The sequence below is a fragment of the Scyliorhinus torazame genome, chromosome 15 (genome assembly GCF_047496885.1).
Source record: "Scyliorhinus torazame isolate Kashiwa2021f chromosome 15, sScyTor2.1, whole genome shotgun sequence".
NCBI classification, from domain to species: domain Eukaryota; kingdom Metazoa; phylum Chordata; class Chondrichthyes; order Carcharhiniformes; family Scyliorhinidae; genus Scyliorhinus; species Scyliorhinus torazame.
In genome coordinates, this window is record NC_092721.1 from 61,735,600 (window position 1) to 61,756,041 (window position 20,442).

Here is a 20,442-nt window from a genome sequence, read left to right on the forward strand (position 1 = left end):
ACCGACCATTGGTCAGTGAGGAGAGTGAATCTCCTGCCGGCCAGGTAATGCCTCCAGTGTCGCACAGCTTCTACTATGGCTTGTGCCTCTTTTTCGACCGAGGAATGGCGAATTTCGGAAGCATGGAGGGTACGGGAGAAGAAGGCCACGGGTCTGCCTGCTTGATTGAGGGTGGCGGCCAGAGCTACGTCGGTCGCATCGCTCTCGACCTGGAAGGGGAGGGACTCGTCGATGGCGCGCATCGTGGCCTTTGCAATGTCTGCTTTGATGCGGCAGAAAGCCTGGCGGGCCTCCATCGACAGGGGGAAGGTTGTGGACTGGATTAGGGGTCGGGCTTTGTCTGCGTAGTTGGGGACCCACTGTGCGTAATAACTGAAAAATCCAAGGTAGCGCTTCAGGGCCTTGGGGCAGTGAGGGAGGGGGAACTCCATAAGGGGGAGCATGCGTTCAGGGTCGGGGCCTATAACTCCATTTCGCACTACTTAGCTGAGAATGGTTAGGCAGTCGGTGCTAAAGACGCATTTATCCTTATTGTACGTTAAGTTAAGGATTTTCGCGGTCTGGAGGAATTTTCGGAGTCTTGCTGGTCATGGCCACAGATGGTGACGTTATCAAGATACGGAAACGTTGCGCGTAAGCCGTACCGGTCAACCATTCGGTCCATCTCGCGTTGGAAGACCGAGACCCCATTAGTGACACCAAAGGGAACCCTTAAAAATTGGTAGAGCCGCCCATCTGCTACGAAGGCAGTGTACTTGCGGTCTCTAGTGCGGAGGGGTAGCAGATGGTAGGCGGACTTGAGATCCACCGTCGAGAAGACCTTGTATTGCGCAATCCTGTTTACCAGGTCGGATATGCGGGGGAGAGGGTACGCATCCAGCTGCGTAAACGTGTTGATGCTCTGACTGTAGTCAATGACCATCCTATGTTTCTCCCCGGTCTTGACCATCACTACTTGAGCTCTCCAGGGACTGTTGCTAGCTTCAATGACCCCTTCCCTCAGTAGCCTTTGGACCTCTGACCTGATGAAGTCCGGTCCTGGGCATTGTACCGTCTGCTCCTGGTGGCGACGGGTTTGGAATCAGGGGTGAGGTTCGCAAACAGGGAAGGTGGGTCGACCTTAAGGGTCGCGAGGCCGCAGACAGTAAGGGGGGCTATAGGGCTGCCGAATTTAAAGGTGAGGGTTTGCAAGTTACATTGGACGTCCAACCCCAGGAGTGTAGCCGCGCAGAGGTGCGGCAGGACATAAAGGTGGAAATTGTTGAATTTCCTGCCTTGGACTGAGGTTCGCTAGGCAGAACCCCTTTATCTCCACTGAGTGTGACCTGGAGGCCAGGGAGATTCTTTGGTTTAGAGGGTGGGTAAAAAGTCAACAGTGCCTCGGGGTGTATAAAGCTCTGCGTGCTCCCAGAGTCGATCAGGCAAGACGTCTCGTGGCCGTTGATGAAGATCGTCGTCGTTGCTGTTGCGAGTGTACGAGGTCGATTTTGGTCCAGCGTCACCGAGGCCAGATGGAGCAGTTGTGGGTTGTGATAGGGCAGCAGGTAGTCTGCTGTGCTGGGCGCCTGGGGCCCCATCCAAGATGGCGTCTCCCATGGATCGCACATGGTGGTCAGGGATGAACAAAACGGCGGCGGGGATGGACAAAATGGCGGCGCCCATCCGTCCAGCGTGGCGTCCGAGGGGCAAAATGAGCACGACGTGGGTCGGGCGTGGCCCTAGGATAGGGGGGTGGCGGTGAGTGCTGGTCGTCTGGGACCTGAAGGGAAGGTTGCCGCGGCGTTCTGGAGTCATTGGAGACCACAGCCATGGCTCGTGCTTGGCAGACCCCCACAAAATGGCCCTTATTGCCGCAACCATTGCAGGTGGAGGTGCGGGCTGGGCAGCTCTGGCGGGGGTGCTTCGCCTGCCCGCAGAAGAAACAACGGGCCCCAACGGAGTTAGCGGGCCGTCTTACAGCGCAGGCCTGCGGGGACATAGGGAAGGTCAGAGGGGCTGCCGCTGCGGGACGTCACACAGCCCAGGGGGCCGCTGGGCGGTCGGGCGCATAGGACTGCGCGTTTCGGGAGGCAACATCCATGGACCCTGCCAGGGCCCGTGCTTCTCTCAGTCCCAGGGTGTCCTTTTCTAAAAGTCTTTGGCGGATCTCTGAAGAGCTCATGCCTGCCACGAAGGCATCCCTGATTAGAAGTTCCGTGTGCTCGCTCCCCGAAACTTGCAGGCAGCCACAGTTTCTGCCCAGCACCAGTAGTGCACGGTAGAAGTCCTCCAGCGATTCCTTGGGGCTTTGCCATCTAGTTGCAAGCAGGTGACGTGCGTAGACATGGTTTGCAGGGCATATATAATGTCCCTTTAACAGTTCGATCGCATCATTATAGCCCTCCGCCTCCTCGATGAGGGAGAAGATTCCAGGGCTTACTCTCGAGTGCAGGAGATGCAGTTTCTGTTCCCCTGAGGGGGTGCCTCCGGCCGTCTCGAGGTAGCCTTTAAAACACGCAGCCAGTGCTTAAACATCGCAGCCGAGTTTTGCGCGTGGGGGCTGAGTTGTAGGCACTCCGGCTTGATTCGGAGATCCATTCTTTCAGCTTAAGAGTAGTCTATTAAATTGATGCACGATCAATTATACTCAAAGACGAGGTTGTATCATAACTGAAGGCTTTAATAGACTAGATCTGTTCCCCAGCAGCTTCGGTACAGAATGAGGGCTGCTGGGACGGTATTGGTTCTTCTACCCCGCCTGTCAGGGCGGAGCCACATACCAAACAGCCAATGGTAAGCTGCTAGGCTTACCCAATGGTCTACACCCTCTTGGGTACTGCAATACCTGATACTACCACACATCATTTCCCATTTTCTGCCACTAGCATATTATTGAGTTCAATGGGAACATTAAAACATTAAGTAAATGGTTCATTTTACTTCAGGTGGCACATTTGAACATCTTATGGAATGTTTAAAGAACATATTAGCCATGATTGAATGGCAGAGCAGACTTGATGGGCCGAATGGCCTAATTCTGCTCCTATGTCTTATAAAATAAGTGAATAAACTGACTCTACCTGCTTTTCCAGAGTTTCCCAACAGTTTAAAAGTAGGTCTCAACATATTTTGCTCTATTTTAATGACAACAGTGGCCCAATGGGTAGGTCTTTCTCTCTTCTGAATAGGAACCAGTGGCTTCAGGTCCTATTCCAGAAAGTTGAGCACAAAGACCTCGGATGGCGGACGTTCCATTGCTGTACAAAGGGAGTGCTCCATTTCTGATGGGGGGAGGTGGGGGGGGGGCTACTCTGGGACATTCTGGGTTTGTGAAAAGCGGTACATAATTGCAAGTTTTTTATATCAATGGCAAATTTCAGATAGCAAGATAAATGTTTGTGCATGTGTACTTACATATATCTGATCATTGGTGAACCTCTTCTGAATTTCATAGAGGAGGCTTCTATCTGTCAGTTCACTCAAGGTAGACAGGTCATCGTTTGGAGCAGGAGGAATCAGCTTCACCTGGATTTTCACAAGCGGATGGGAGAAAGAGATCATGACCAGAATTAATTCTTATAATGGAACTAATTCGACATTCAGGTGCTTTCAGCACAGAGAAGCTGCGGATTTTTCAGGAAATTATAAATGCTCCTGCCACACTTCTCTTTTACCAAGCCCTCACTGGTGGAAAAAAAAAACATGGATTATTGTCACCTCAACTCAGCACTACTTCACCATCAGAAGCAGAACCTCCATAATATCAGAACTCTAACTTTGGATTGGATCTCGATCTTCAAGCAAGGACGCAGGTGCAGGAAAGGAAAGTGGCGAGAGGGGAGTAACAGGAAGTGGGAGTTTCAGTCAGAGGGTGGGCAGGGGAGGGAGAAGGTCACAACTTGTAGGTCAGGAAGGAGGAGAGACAACCTGGAGGACGGGAAGGAAGAGAGACAACCCGGAGGTCAGGAAGGAGGAGAGATGACTCAGAGGCCGGGAAGAGGGGGCGGGCACAACTCAGAAGTCGAGAAGGAGGAAAGTCAATTCGGAGGTTGGGGAAGCGGAGAGGTCAAACTAGATGTCGGGAAGGGGCATAGGCCACAACTCAGATGTCGGGAAAGACGAGAGTCAGTGAACATCTCCTCAGTGAATTAGAGGACAGTAATGTACTGACCCTTGCTGAAGATGACAGACAGCAATTATTCCCAGAACACCATGGATGTGTTGGGCCTTCTTCTGACAGCCCTTCTCTCCATCCACCTCATCCTTCTTTTCAAGCAGGAAAACTTTAAAATCAGAAGCTGGGGCGGGATTCTCCGACCCCCCGGCGGGTCGGAGAATCGCCGGGGGCTGGCGTGAATCCCGCCCCTGCCGGTTGCCGAATTCTCCGGCACCGGATGTTCGGCGGGGGTGGGAATCGCGCCGCGCCGGTTGGCGGGACACCCCCCCGGCGATTCTCCGGCCCGCGATGGGCCGAAGTCCCGCTGCTGGAATGCCTGTCCCGCCGGCGAGAATCAAACCACCTCTCTTACCGGCAGGACAAGGTGGCGCGGGCGGGCTCCGGGGTCCTGGGGGGGGGCGCGGGGCGATCTGGCCCTGGGGAGGGTGCCCCCACGGTGGCCTGGCCCGCGATCGGGGCCCACCGATCCACGTGCGGGCCTGTGCCGTGGGGGAACTCTTTTCCTTCCGCCTTCGCCATGGTCTCCACTATGGCGGAGGCGGAAGTGACCCCCTCCACTGCGCATGCACGGGGATGCCGTGAGCGGCCGCTGATGCTCCCGCACATGCGCCGCACGGCAAAGTCACTTCCGCGCCAACTGGTGGGGCACCAAAGGCCTTTCCCGCCAGCTGGCGGGGCGGAAATCAGTCCGGCGCGGGCCTAGCCCCTCAAGGTGAGGGCTCGGCCCCTCAAGATATGGAGAATTCCGCACCTTTGGGGCGGCGCGATGCCGGACTGATTTGCGCCGTTTTTGGCGCCGGTCGGCGGACATCGCGCCGATTACGGAGAATCCCGCCCCTGGTCTTTCAGGAGAGAACTTAGGAAACGCATCTTAATATTAAGGATGGTAGAAGTGTGGAACTCTCCTACAAAAATCAGTAGCTGTTAACTCCAGTTCATCATGCCAGATGTGAGATTAATAGATTTTTCTAACCAAGGGTACAAATGGATATGGAGCGAAGGCCTCTGGATGAAGTTAAAACACAGAGAGGCGTGAATTGTATTAAATGGCAGAACAGGATTGAATTCATTTCTTACATTCCTGTGTTTTCCAAACTACAGAAAACATGGTTCGATCAGCAAGTTCCGCCCAGCACGCATAGTCAAATTGTCATTTCCGGAACTGAGTCAAATGGAACTGAAAACCACACTGAATAGGGATCCTGAGGAAAACATGGCATGGATATTGTGGCCTGCTGCAAATGAACCATGTCAGCCATTCATTCTATTTATACTTGCTCAGAGCTATTACACAGGAAAAGGAGGTGATTAGAAATCCATTTCAGGGCAACACCTATAGACCTGTGAGAACATGTCAAGGAACTGACCTTGTCTCCTTAATGTCTCCTTAACCAATCTGGTTGAAAATTTCTGACTGAGCATGATTTTAACTCTGTACAAGTGGAAGGCTGTTGAATGAGTCAAAATCTGCCCCGCAGAGTCTGAACCAGGAAGTACGTGTGGCACGGTGGCACAGTGGGTAGCATTGCTGCCTCACAGCAGCAGCAACCAGGGTTCAATTCCGGCCTTGGGTGACAGTCTGTTTGTAGTTTGTACGTTCGCCCCGTATCTGCGTGGGTTTCCTCCGGTGTTCCGGTTTCCTCCCACAGTCCAAAGATGTGTGGGTTAGGTGGATTGGCCATGCTAAATTGCCCCTTAATGTCCAGGGATGTGCAGGTTAGGTTATGGGGATAGTGCAGGGTAGGCACTCGTAAATAGGCAGAGTGCTCATTTCGAAGGGTTGGTGCAGACTTGATGGGCCGAATGGTCTCCTTCTGAACTTTAGGGATTCTATGAAATCAATGCCAAGAAATGTATAGAAAGTGAAACAATGAGATAGAAAGATAGATGAAATTAAGGGAGAGATTAAAAAGGTGGAAAAAGCTAAAAATAATTATTTCATTCAAACTCAATGAATAATTAGTATATGAAAAAATGAAATTCCACACTTATGAAAGTGAATGTCAGTGCCACAAGTTGTTTGCCACAGGTTTCAATGCTAAGGGTGGAATATTCCCAAATATAGGTAGAGTGGTGCAGTGGGCATGAAACATGGTGAGGAAGCCACCCGCTCCAACGGCAGCTTTCCCTACCGTATTGTTCGGCTCATGTCAGAAAAGAAATGAAAAGGTGAGCCCCATGACGTCAGGCTGGCCCTGATTGAGCCTGTCCCACCAGCAACTTTGGTTTTAAACGATCGGGGGCGGTCCGATACAAAAACTTAAACATAAAACCTCCCGAACAACCATCCCAACCTGCCAAAAGGAACCCCCACTCCCCCATGGAACAATGCCTTCACAGAACACCCACCCATGCAACACAACCCGAACCTTGGCCGTCCCTAGGGACAGTGCCCGGACATTTTCCTCTCCCCCTGAGCGATGCACTCACCTGGGCTCCCCTGAAGAGTTCTGCTCACCGGGTACATGCCCTAAAAGACCCGTTGTTACTCATGCCGACATGAATGAACAGTCTAATGGGGGGGTGATCATCAGGCGTAACAACCCTAATAATGACATTTCAATTTATCTTAACGTCAGTATTCCTGTTACGACACTGACGGGTGGGGTGGATGCAGGGACAAACACTACAGGAAATTTCGCTGGTGTAAACCACGTTTTGTGACTCCCTCCCACGGGATTTTCTGCTCTCGCAGGCAATCCCCCCCAAGTCGAGATATCAATAAAGCAATGTTTCTGTAGGAGCAGGACAACTCACACAGAAACCTCCTGATTTCCTGCCTAAGTGTAAACACTGGGAATTGCTGTCTATATTATAGTTGGATAAGGGGAGCGCCTAATCTCATCGTCCTTTTATCACTATTCTATCCTATGCCAAAATGACTGAACAGAAAACTATTAATCATTTGAGTTTAAAGTCACAATGATATATCATGCGCACAAAATAATTTAATGAGTCTCAGTTCACGTCTCATCCAAGCTTTGCATATCTATCAATTGTTGGACTGAATATAATTAAGTTAGCATCCAAGACTACAGCGTACTACATTCTGGCTCATCCATAAATTAAAGAGCTTACCAGAAAATTTGGCTCTTACGACCAGTTCTCTGGACAGTTGTGTTTTTGGCTACTTCCCGGCAGAAAAATACTTCTTTCAAAGCTATTGTGTATTCAAAGTCTATTTAAATTAAAAATTCCTGCCCTTTCTAAAATTTCATTTACATACACTCTATAAGTGTGAATGCGAATTTGCATTGGTGTCTCAGGCGAGTATGTTCCCTTGACATTTTATTTGACCCTGAGGTGAGCTTCCAACCTTAATTGCCTATGTCCAACTACTTAACGTTGCCTCTCTCTGTCCCTGCTTCAGCTCATCTGCTGCTGAAAATCTCATCCGTACCTTTGATTTATGTTTTATTCATGGGATGTGGCGTCTTTGCTGGCTGGGCCAGCAGTTAATGCTTATCCCTGACTGCCCATGAACTGAGTAGCTTGCTTGGCCACTTCAGAGGGCTTTTAAGAATCAACCACATTGCTGTGGATCTGGAGTCAAAAGTAGGCCAGACCAGGTAAGGACATTAGTGAACCAGATGGGTTTTTGCAACAATGGGTTCAGATTTTCATTTAATTCAAATTTCGCCATCTGCCATGGTGGGATTTGAACCATGATCCCCAGAGGCAATACTCTGAGTCTCTGGATTAATAGTGATGTGACAATACCACCACACCATCGCCTCCTTATAATTGATACTCTCTAAACTACGAGAGTCAATACCCCAAAACACAAATCCAAAATCAAAATACTTCAGATGCAGGAAATCTGGAATAGAAATACAAAATGCTGGAAATACGTAACAGCTTACACAGCACTGAGGAGTGAAACAGAATTTTCGGGCAGAATTCTCCCATTTAGGAGGAGGCAGTGGTGTAACGGTATTGTCGATGGACTAGTAAACAAGAAACTTTGTTTTGTAAATGTATGGAGACTGTCACCAAGACCATTTTAAAATCTGATAATACCAGGACTACCTGGACAACTTTGCAAAGAGTGAGACTATTCAGATGGAGTTTATTATTACAACCATTCAATTTATGAATTCTACATGTGCAGGAAGAGAGAATGTGATTGCCGATGCCTTATCATGCCTGTGATATGGAAAAAGACTACAATGGACTATAGCCATGTGTTTGCTTGTTTGAAAAAACAATGATATGAACTGTATAGAATGTAAACTGTATATAATCTTAAGAATGCTCGGAATTGAAAAGGTTCAGAACATGAAGCCATGTATCTTTATGGTTCATTTTTTCAAGGAAGGGAGGTGTCTTGATAGCGAGATGTTCGGGGCATAGGTCCAGAAATGGGGTCTGAGATTTAGCAAGCAATTTAGGGGTTAGAAATCTGCTAGCAGCAGACTCAGAGGGATACACCCACAGCCTGAGTTACCTTGTCCCAATCAGACTTAACCTCATTAATGGGAATACACGGTAGCACAGGGGTTAGTACTGTTGCTTCACAGCGCCAGAGACCTGGATTTGATTCCCGGCTTGGGTCACTGTTTGTGCAGAGCCTGCATGCTCTCCCCATGTCTGCGTGTGTTTGTTCCGTGTGCTCCGGTTTCCTCCCACAAGTCCCAAAAGACGTGCTTGTCAGGTGAATTGGACATTCTAAATTTTCCCTCAGTGTACCCGAACAGGTGTCATAGTGTGGCGAATAGGGGATTTTCACAGTAACTTCATTGCAGTCTTAATGTAACCCTACTTGTGACACTAATAAAGATTATTATTACACAGGATGATCCACTCAAGATACATTGTCATTTAGGACAACCTTGTTTGTCTCCCCATCATCCCATCACAGCACCTGTTGACCTAATTGTCCGGCAATGGAAGGTTAGTTGCATATACATGGCATAGTTCTGTTCTTTTGTATAAATCGGAATGGGCAATTAGCCAAGATCCCGGGAAAAGATTCAAGTCTGGCCACTTCAGGGGAGAACCTTTGTTTCAGGGATTGAGCAGAGCTTTGAGAGAGAGAGCGGAAATGCTTTTTTGAACAGTACAGCAGAAGATTGTGGAGGTCACCCAGAGGTCATGAAGGAAGCCACTCCATAGACATAGATGATAGAACATCAGAGTGCAGAAGGAGGCCATTCGGCCCATCGAGTCTGCACCAACCCACTTAAGACCTCACTTCCACCCTATCCCCGTAACCCAATAACCCCTCCTAACCTTTTTGGTCACTAAGGGCAATATATCATGGCCAATCCACCTAACCTGCACGTCCTTGGACTGTGGGAGGAAACCTGAGCAACCAGAGGAAACCCACGCAGACACGGGGAGAACGTGCAGACTCCGCACAGACAGTGACCCAAGCCGGGGATTGAACTTGTGACCCTGACGCTGTGAAGCCACAGTGCTATTCACTTGTGCTACCGTGCTGCCACTAAGCCACTCCAGATACAGATTATTCTTAAGAGTTCTAAAGGAACTTGGCTTACAGCAGAGAATTGCTTTGTAAATACAAGAATCATCTTTGCTTGTCTATTTAAGTGGAATGAGAGCTTTTGATTTGATTTATTATTGTCACATGTATTAGTAGTATACAGTGAAAAGTACTGTTTCTTGCATGCTGTACAAACAATGCTTACCGTACATAGGGAAGGAAGGAGAGTCTGCAGAATATAATGTTACAGTTATAGCAAGGTGTAGAGAAAAGTTCTTAATACGAGGTAGAACTTATTACAAGGTAAGTCCATTCAAAAGTTTGATGGCAGTAGGGAAGAAGCTGTTCTTGATTCGGTTGGTACGTGACCTCAAACTTTTGTAACTTTTTCCTGACGGAAGAAGGTGGAAGAGAGTATGTCCGGGGTGCGTGGGGTCCTTAATTATGCTGGCTGCCTTTCCGAGGCAGTGGGAATTGTAGACAGAGTCACTGGATGGGAGGCTGGTTTGCGTGATGGACTGGGCTACATTCACAACCTTTTGTAATTTCCTGCGGTCTTGGGCAGTGCAGGATCCATACCAAGCTGTGATACAACCAGAATGAATGCTTTCTATGGTGCATCTGTAGAGGTTGGTGAGAGTCGTAGGTGACATGCCAAATTTCCTTAGTCTTCTGAGAAAGTAGAGTCGTTGGTGGGCTTTCTTAACTGTGTTGTCGGCATGGGGAGACCAGGACAGGTTGTTGGTGATCTGGACACCTAAAAACTTGAAGCTCTCGACCCTTTCTACTTCGTTTCTATTGATGTAGACAGGGACATGTTCTCCACTACGCTTCTTGAAGTCGATGACAAAATCCTTCTCATTCCTGTACTCTGTCTCGTCATTGTTTGAAATCCAACCCAATACTGTGGTGTCATCGGCAAATTTGAAAATCGAGTAGGAGGGGAATTTGGCCACACAGTCATAGGTGTACAAGTAGGGGGCTGAGGGCACAGCCTTGTGGGGCACCGGTGTTGAGGATGATCGTGGAGGAGGTGTTGTTGCCTATCCTTACTGATTGTGGCCTGTGGGTTAGAAAGTTCAGGAACCAGTCCAGAGGGAGGAGCCGAGGCCTAGGCCATGGAGTTTGGAGATGAGTTTCGTAGGAATGATGGTGTTGAAGGCTGAGCTGTAGTCGATAAATCGGAGTCTGACATAGGTGTCTTTGTTGTCTAGGTTTTCCAGGGTAGAGTGCAGGGCCATGGAGATGGCGTCTGCTGTGGACCTGTTGCAGCAGTAGGTGAACTGTAGTAGATCAAGGCAATCCGGGAGGCTGGAGTTGATTCGTGCCATGACTAACCTTTCGAAGCACTTCGTGATGATGGATGTCAGAGCCACTGGACGATAGTCCAAGCTGTATGTTTATTGAACATGTTGTCTAATGGGACCTAATTTGTTAAGATTAAGGGACTGCATGTAATCTGTTAGTATTAGAACTGACGTAAAAGTTTAAACATTGTTATTTTCTTTTGTTTCAATAAAGTTTGTTTATAAAACAACTAAGCCCAATTTGTGATATTATCACTCCTGGAATGAATTGATCTTTCCACACCGCATTAAAATTTTAAAAAGTTATGGCATCTGGTCCAGCCTCTTAACCTCTATTGAGAACTGATCAATTATCTGTAACAGAAGGAGGAAGAATTTCAGGGCTATAGTGTGTTCAATTGTAAGGGGAACAGACAGGCGTTTCTGCAGTTGCAAAATAGACTCCAGGATGTTGCCGGGTCCGGGTCAGCATGTCACTGAACTGCTGCAGGGCACGCTGAAGGAGATGAGGTCCTGCAAGCAGAATTTAGGTAACTAGGAAGCAAATTAAAAAACAGGACCAAGAAGGCATCAATCTCTGGCTTACTTTCGGTGGCAGGTGCTAATGAGTATAAAAATAGGAGGTTAGTCCAGATGAATGTGTGGTTGGAGAGATGGTGTAGGAAGGAGGGATTTAAAATTCTGAGTCCTTAGGACCATTTTTGGGGATGGTGGGACATGTGTAAGGCGGACGGATTACACCTGAACCAATATGGGACCTACGTCTTTGCAAGTAGGTTTACTAGTGTTGATGGAGAGGGCTTAAACTAACTTGGCAGGGGGCTGGGATCCTGAAAGGAGGTTCAGCAGAGAGAGATGCACATCCAAAATTAGAAGACGCACCAAGTCAGTCAGGAAGTCACCGAATTTCTAGAGCAGTTAAGTCAAAAGGGAATTTGGGAAGATTGGATGGTTTTTCTTTTAATGCAAGGAGTCTGACAAAAATGGCAGGCGAGTTGAGGCCAAAAAGTAAAGAATGGGGGTATGACTGCTGTCACTGAAACATGGCTGATGGAGGGGTAGGATGAGCAGCTTAATTTTCCAGGATATGCAATCTTCATGCAAGATAGGGAAGGAGGTAAAGTAGGAGGGACCACCGCAGTTTTGAGCAGGGAATCAATTACACAAGTAAGGAGGAACAACGTCTTGGAAGGCTCTTCAAACGAAGCCAAATGGGTAGAACTTAAAAACCAAAAAGGAGCAATCAAATTGCAGGGAATGGTCCTATAGGTCTGCTAAGAGAAGAACAAATATGTAGGAAAATTTCAGAGAAGTGTAAAAGGGTAGTGAATGGAGGGGATTTTAACTTCTCCAGCATTAACTGGGGTAGTCATAGTGTAAAATGTTTAGAGGGAATGGAATTTTTACAATGCACCTGTGCCTTAGGGAAGTAGAACAGGTGGATACAATGGTTAAGCTGGCCACCTGCCAGAGGGATGACCACCCTCCAGTAGCCGCCATTGGGAGAATTACAAAATGATTTTATGCCAACAAGTTTCCGACATTTTGGCTCTGCTCCCACCCGCCACCATTAAAACATGCCATGGGTGTGATGGGAGAGCTCCTCCCAATATTTCAAGTCAATAATAACCTTTTATGCTGATGGAATTCACATGTACACAGATAACACGCAGCTTTATTGCACAACCACCTCTCCGGGCTCTACACCGCCATTGCTAACTTATCAGGCTGCTAATCCAACAACCACTAATGGATGAGCACAAATTTACACCAATGAAATATTGGGAAGATTGAAGCCATTGGCCAGGATTTTCCACTCCAGTTTGCGTTGGGTGGCTTTGGCGACTAGAGCAAAAAAAATCACGTGAAGGCCAAAGTCACATTTCAAGTTGGTGTAAAAGCAGGAAATGATCTACCTTCTCCTTTCAGTGACAGGCCACATTCCTGCCGATCAATGTTGGGAACATCACTGTAACACATTATCAGGCCTGTACACTGGATCATACTCTCATATCAAAAAATGTATCCATGGCGTCATGATGTCAGGACGACATGAAGGCATGACTGGTTTCTTGGAAAGGCAGTGCAGAGGGAATGGAAGCCTGGGGCTTGTGTTTCTCAGAAGGCCTGCACAGAGGGAAGGGAAGCCTGGGGCACTGGCTTCAGTGTGGTGAAGGATGTCAGCACAGACTGACAGTTCCACGCAATCAGTAGGGCGTGTGGTGGGGGGGTGGGGGGTGCCTTCGGGATGTGGGATGTTGACAAGGGCAAGGTGAAAACGTGTCAATGATCAGTTCCTCATTGTAGTCGAGACCATTCAGGTTAAACTCATTTGACATGCTTGGATTCAAACTAGTGATACAACAGTGCCCACTCACGCAGCAAATGCATCCTGCAGGTGTGTGCTCAATTCCCAGGGAGTGAGCATGACTCCTACATTCTTAGCCACTCTCAGATCCCTGACATCTTTCAGGGTTCACAGAGGCTGCTGGGTTGGCTCCTCAGGGATAAAGGATACCCACTGAGGAGTTGAGTTGATGACACCTGTGTGGAGATCACAGAGTGCAGCTGAAGGAAGATACACTGAGGTTCATACTGCAAATCGCACTTTGGTGGAGCAGACCATAGGAAATTAGATAAGTCCGGCCTCGGCAGGGTGTTCCCCATTGAGGACAAAAAGACCGACAGAGTTCCATTAGATATCGGGGTTGTTCTTGGCACTGCAGGTGCTTTACGTGACCAAAACAGGACTTTTTTTTGTTAAAGCACACCCTCCGTCTATCTCCCTACCAACAGTTTGAGACTAAACTAACCTGTTCACAACCTTGGTGCCATACTTGACCCAAAGATGAGCTTTTGACCACATATTCACACTATCACTAATTTCACCTCTGTAACAGTGTCTGAATTTTCTGCGATCTCAGCTGATCTGTTATTGAAACCCACATTTGTGCCTTTGTTGCCTCTTCATTCCAATGCAAGTTGATTTTCTACCCTCCCTAAACCTGAGGTATTCTAAAGTTCTGTTGTCCTCGTCTTATCTCTCACCAAGTCTCATTCACCTTTCATGCCTGTGCTCGTTGGCCTACAGCGATGTCCCTGGACAGCAACATCTTGGATTAAAATTCTCAATCCTGATTTCAAATGCCTCTATGATCTCACCCCTCCCTACCTCTGTCCACTAGTCCTACAAACCTCCAGGAGATTTTCACTCATCTAATTGAGCATCAGCATTTTAGTCATTCCACCAATAACGGCTGTGCCTTCAGCTGCCTGCATCGTGACATCTTAAATTCCTTCCAAAACCCTTCCTCCTCCTTTAAGATGCTTCTTAAAACATTCCTCCTTTATCATGCTTTTGGTCACTTGTCCTATTATCTCTTCATGTGGCTTGGTACATGGCATTTGCACATTTTCTTTGATAATTACGCCTGTGAAACACCTTGGAATGTTGCTAAAGGTGATATATAAGCATAAGTTATCACGGGCATAAGACTCTCTTCCACACCTTAATTGATACAAATTGGACTTGGTGAGAGCACATGCACAATAAACTCTTCATCTAGGACATGATAATCTGCTGGTCCTGGATCACTGCACTAAATACAGCTGCTAAGAAATTGAACCCACACTGAGGCTCTGTGGATCTCTGCGTTTTACTCTCCAAATATCTAGTAAGGACTGTAGTCAAGACGGGGTGGTCTTAACAAGTGAAAACAGTTGATCATGAAAAGGCGGCCGGGTTTTCCGGCCTTCCTCCCGCCGTGTGTTTTCTGGTGGCAGAGGCAGCTTGCGATTGGCCGCTGGTGTGGTCGTCTGGTCACGCTGAATTATACAGTGTTTTGAGTGACTTGCCTGCTATACGATTGGGAAACCCGCCGTGGTGGGTTGGTTACCTTTGGCGGGATGGGAAGATTTCACCGACAGGAAGGTCCAGAAAATCCCACTGACCGTTCTCATTTTAAAATTGTACATTTTCATGTTTGACTTTTTCAAGAGGGAAAAGTTTGCATAATGGCCCATAATGTAACAGATCAATCTTGTGTTGAGTGACATCTTTTAGACGTGCATAGAGGTTCTTCATACAAAGTGACTGATACAGTTGCTCCTAAATACCAATGTCATTTAAAAGTCTTCCTATGCATCTTCAAGAAATTATCTTTCTTTATTCATTATGTGATTTAGATAAGTTGTTTATAGGGCAGCACGGTGGCACAGTGGTTAGCACTGCTGTCTCACGGCGCCAAGGTCCCAGGTTCGATCTCGGCCCTGGGTCACTATCCGTGTGGCGTTTGCACATTCTCCCCGTGTTTGGGTGGGTTTCACCCCCAGAATCCAAAGATGTGCAGGGTAGGTGGATTGGTCACGCTAAATTGCCCCCTAATTGGAAAAAATGACTTGGGTACTCTAAATTTATTTAAAAAAAGATAAGTTGTTTATTTGTGATGATTCCATATTCTCCCTAGTGATTATCCAAGGCCTAACCAGAGAGCTCACAACCTTGGTGTCCTATTTTATTCAGAGATGAGCTTCTAACACAAATCCACTCCCTCACCAAGTCCACTTACTTCCACATCCATAACATTGCTTAACTCCACCCCGGCTCGGCGTCTCTGCTGCTGAAACCTTCAAATTGTGCTTTTGTTGCCACGAGAATGAATTATTCCAATGCTTTCCTGGTCAGTCTCCTATTTTCCACCCTTCATAAGACTAATCCAAAACTCTGCTGACCATATTCTAACTTACACCAAATCCCGTTCCCTTACCACTCCTGTGCTCATTGACCTACATTGGCATTTAAGCAACATCCTTGTTTTACAATTATCATCCTAGTTTTCAAACCCTTCCATGGTGCACCCCTCCATATCTCTGTAACCTCCTCCAACCCCCCAACCAACCGGGATCTTTGCTCTGCTCCAATTTTAGCCTCTTGTCCATTCACTACTTTAATCACTCCACAATTGACTATGTGCCTTCAGTTACCTATGCTGTTAACTCTGGAATTTCTTTCCGAAATCTCTTTGCCTCTCTACCGCTCTCCTCCTTTGAGATACTCCTTAAGACTCTTTGACCATGTTTTTGGTTATCTGATCTAAATCAAGACCACATCTATGTTCTCAGATGGACATCCAAAAGCCCACGGCTCTTCTCCAAGAAGAGTTCTCTTGGTTTTCCAGCCAACACTGATCCCCTTAACCAACAGATGATGTGGTCATTTATTTCATTATTGGTTTTGGAACCTGGCTGTATCGAAGTTAGCGGCAACGTTACAGAATTAACTTAATTGGATATGAAGTTCTTTGGGATGTCCTAAGGTTGTGAAATGTGCTGAAGAAATGAATGTCTTTGTGCATGACCCCTCCATAAATAATTCAGATAAGAGAGTCTGTGTTCTGTAATAGTGTGTGTGGGTTTGTGCCTATTGACTTGTTCAAATTCAGCTGAAAAAGGAGAAGGAATACGTTAATATATGTGAAAAATAATTTTTGCGTACTTCAACTAAAGATATTTCTCAATGCTGATAGGATGAGACCATTTCCAGTTAAGGGTCTTGGGATGTTTAACTTCATTAAAGGTGTTATATAAATGAAAACTGTTATTGTTGCCGTTGAGGTATGCTACTGTACAAAGCTACAGACTTTGTGGCTATTCTGTTGTCCTCCTTCAGGGCGCAATGTCTGCTTGTTGGTTGAGTGGTATATTCTCCTTTGGTTTACAGCCCCTCCACGAATGCTGGACAGGGCTTCGTCCTGAGTTCATGTTAACCGAAAGCTCTGGTCTTTTCTCTCTTCTCCTTCTTCTTCTGAGGGTGACGCTGGGTCAGAGTACTATTTGGACTTGTTGCTGCCGGTCTTCTCTTCATTTTTTTGACTATATGATCGATATTGCTCTGCCCCGGGACTGGTTTGGGGTTTAATTGCGTTTTGGAGTGCGCGTGTAACTTCCCCCTTAGAGCTGGGGTTTTCACAGACTTGCTTTGGTTTTCTTGCAGTGCTGGGCATGATGCATCCATTATTGGCTTCTGCATGGATACAGCTGGGTATATCCAATGAGATGGCTGGCTTGGGTTGCTGATGCCTGTGGTGCTGCCAGGGCCAAGGGGGTTGTGTGTTGCTCTGCATCCGATCTGGCTGAGTAGTGCAGCTTGGGAGGGTGTGCACCATCTGCCATGTCATGTTTTTCTGACTTTATCCTGTTCTTTCCTTAGTCTCTGGTGGGGTCACGGAAATATTACGTTTTATCCAGTGGTTGTATAATGCCAGTTGTGATGTGATTCTACTATTTCATTTAAAAATATATATTTTTATTCAAATCTTTATATATTTTCAACCAACCCACCCCCCTTACAGAAATAAGAAAAAACAAAGAACACATAAATAAACATCTTATATCTATGTCACGTATTCCCCCAATATACAAGAATATATTAAACGATAGTAAACACAAAGTACCCCCCCCCCCACTTCCCGGGTTGCTGCTGCTGCTGTCCACCTCCTAACGCTCCACTAGAAAGTCTAGGAACGGTTGCCACCGCCTGAAGAACCTTTGCACAGATCCTCTTAAGGCAAATTTTACCCTCTCCAGTTTAATGAAGCCTGCCATGTCGCTGATCCAGGCTTCCAAGCTTGGGGGCCTCGCCTCCTTCCACTGTAGCAGAATCCTCCGCCAGGCTACCAGGGACGCAGAGGCCAGAATACCGGCCTCTTTCGCCTCCTGCACTCCCGGCTCGTCCGATACCCCAAATAGTGCGAGCCCCCAACTCGGCTTAACCCGGGTGTTTACCACCTTAGACACCATCCTCGCAATGCCCCTCCAGAACCCATCCAGCACTGGACACGCCCAAAACATGTGGGCGTGATTTGCTGGGCTCCCTGAACACCTCACACACCTGTCCTCTACTCCAAAAAACCGACTCAGCCTTGCCCCAGTGCCCCTGTGCAGAACCTTAAATTGTATCAGGCTAAGCCTGGCGCAAGAGGAGGAAGAATTTACCCTACCCAGGGCGTCCACCCACATACCCTCGTCTATCTCCTCCCCCAGCTCCTCCTCCCATTTACCTTTCAGCTCCGCTACCGAAGCCTCCTCCTCCTCCTGCATCTCCTGGTAGATCGCCGAGACCTTGCATTCTCCAACCCACACCCCCGAGAGCACCCTATCCTGGATCCTACGTACTGGCAGCAGCGGGAATTCCCTCACCTGCTGTCTTACAAATGCATGTACCTGAAGGCATTTCCAGGGGGGAGTCCGAATTTTTCCTCCAACGCCTCAAGGCTCGCAAACGTCCCATCTCTCAACAGGTCCCCATCCTTCTAATACCTGCCCTATGCCAGCTCTGGAACCCTCCATCTATTCTCCCTGGGACAAACCGATGGTTCTCTCGGATCGGGGACCACACCGAAGCCTCTGCCTCCCCCTGTGGCGTCTCCACTGCTCCCACATTTTGAGGGTCGCCGCCACCACTGGACCCGTGGTGTACCTTGTCGGCGGGAGTGGCAGCGGTGCCGTCACCAGCGCTCTCAGGCTCGTGCCCACACAGGACGCCATCTCCAGCCTCTTCCACCCCTCCCCCTCCCTCTCCATTACCCACTTGCGTATCATCGCCACGTTGGCAGCCCAGTAGTACCCACACAGATTAGGCAATGCTAACCCTCCTCTGTCCCTGCTCCGTTCCAGAAACACCCTTCTCACCCTCGGGGTCTTTTTCGCCCATACAAACCCCATGATGCTCCTGCTGACCCGCTGAAAGAAAAGCCTTAGGGATCAGGATGGAGAGGCACTGGAATATAAAAAGGAACCTTGGGAGCACCGTCATCTTCATCGACTGTACCCTACCCGCCAGGGAGAGTGGCAGCATATCCCACCTTTTAAACTCCTCCTCCATCTGCTCAACCAGCCTCGTCAAGTTGAGCTTATGCAGGGCCCCCCAGCTCCTGGCCACCTGGATCCGTAGGTACCGAAAACTCCTTTCCGCCCTCTTCAGTGGAAGTTCGTCTATCCCCCTTCCCTGGTCCCCTGGGTGTATCACGAATAGCTCACTTTTCCCTATGTTGAGCTTATACCCGGAAAAGTCTCCAAACTCCCTGAGGATCCGCATCACCTCCGGCATCCCCCGCACCGGGTCCGCCACATACAGGTCATCGGCATACAGCGATACCCGGTGTTCCTCTCCCCCCCGCACCAGCCCCCTCCAGTTCCTGGACTCCCTCAGAGCCATCGCCAAAGGCTCAATTGCCAACGCAAATAGCAGGGGGGATGGGGGCACCCCTGCCTCGTCCCCCGGTACAGCCAAAAGTATTCCGACCTCCTCCGATCTGTGGCCACACACGCCATCGGGGCTTCGTACAGTAACCTAACCCAACTAACGAACCCCTCCCCGAACCCGAACCTCCTCAACACTCCAGAGGTACCCCCACTCCACACTATCAGAGGCCTTCTCCGCATCCATAGCCGCCACTATCTCCGCTTCCCCCTCTACTGCAGGCATCATGATTACATTTAGGAGAATCCGCACATTGGTGTTTAGCTGCCTTCCTTCCCTTCATGAAACACGTCTGGTCCTCGTGGATCACCCCCGGGACACAGTCCTCAATTCCATTAGCCAACACCTTCGCTAACAGCTTCGCATCCACGTTGAGGAACGAGATTGTCCTATACGACCCACATTGTAAAGGGTCCTTGTCCCGCTTCAAGATCAGCGAGATCAGCGCCCTGGACATTGTCGGGGGTAGGACCCCCCCTCCCTCACCTCATTGAAAGTCCTCACTAGTAGTGGGCCCAACAGGTCCATATACTTCCTGTAAAATTCCACTGGGAACCCATCTGGCCCCGGTGCCTTCCCCACCTGCATACTCCCCAGCCCCTTAGTTCGCTCCTCCAGCCCAACCGGTGCCCCAAGCCCCGCCACCTGCTCCTCCTCTAACCTCGGGAACCTCAGCCGGTCCAGAAAATGACGCATCCCCCCGCCCCCACCCTCCGTCGGGGGCTCAGACCTATACAGCCCCTCATAAAAGTCTCTAAATACTCCATTTATTCCCACCGCACTCCGCACCGTGTTCCCCCCTTTATCCCTAACTGCCCCAATCTCCCTCGCAGCCTCCCGCTTCCGAAGCTGGTGTGCCAGCATCCGGCTAGCCTTCTCCCCGTATTCATACACCACCCCTTGCGCTTTCCTCCACTGCACCTCCGCCTTCTTGGTAGTCAACAGGTCGAACTCAGCCTGGAGGCATTGTCACTCACTGAGTAGTCCCTCCTCGGGGATATCTGCATACCTCCTATCTACCCTTAAAATCTCCCCACCAACCTCTCCCTCTCTCTCCTCTCCTTCCCCTCCTTGTGGGCTTTAGTAGAGATTAGCTCTCCCCTAATCACCGCCTTCAGCACCTCCCAGACCACCCCTACATGCACCTCCCCATTATCGTTAACCTCTAGGTATCTTTCAATGCACCCCGGATCCACCCGCTCAACTCCTCATCCGCCAGCAAACCCACCTCCAGGCACCACAGCGGACGCCGGTCCCTCTCCTCCCCTAGCTC

At 48.7% G+C, this 20,442-nt stretch overlaps 1 protein-coding gene across 1 annotated transcript in view; it reads right to left on the reverse strand.

Annotated features, from left to right (window-relative positions):
- myo16 (myosin XVI) overlaps nt 1-20,442 on the reverse strand; it is an 875,686-nt gene that overhangs the window by 449,506 nt on the left and 405,738 nt on the right. Inside the window, exon 11 of the mRNA XM_072476270.1 lies at nt 3,394-3,504. Coding sequence (XP_072332371.1) covers nt 3,394-3,504 — 111 coding nt within the window. The remainder of the gene's footprint in view (nt 1-3,393; nt 3,505-20,442) is intronic.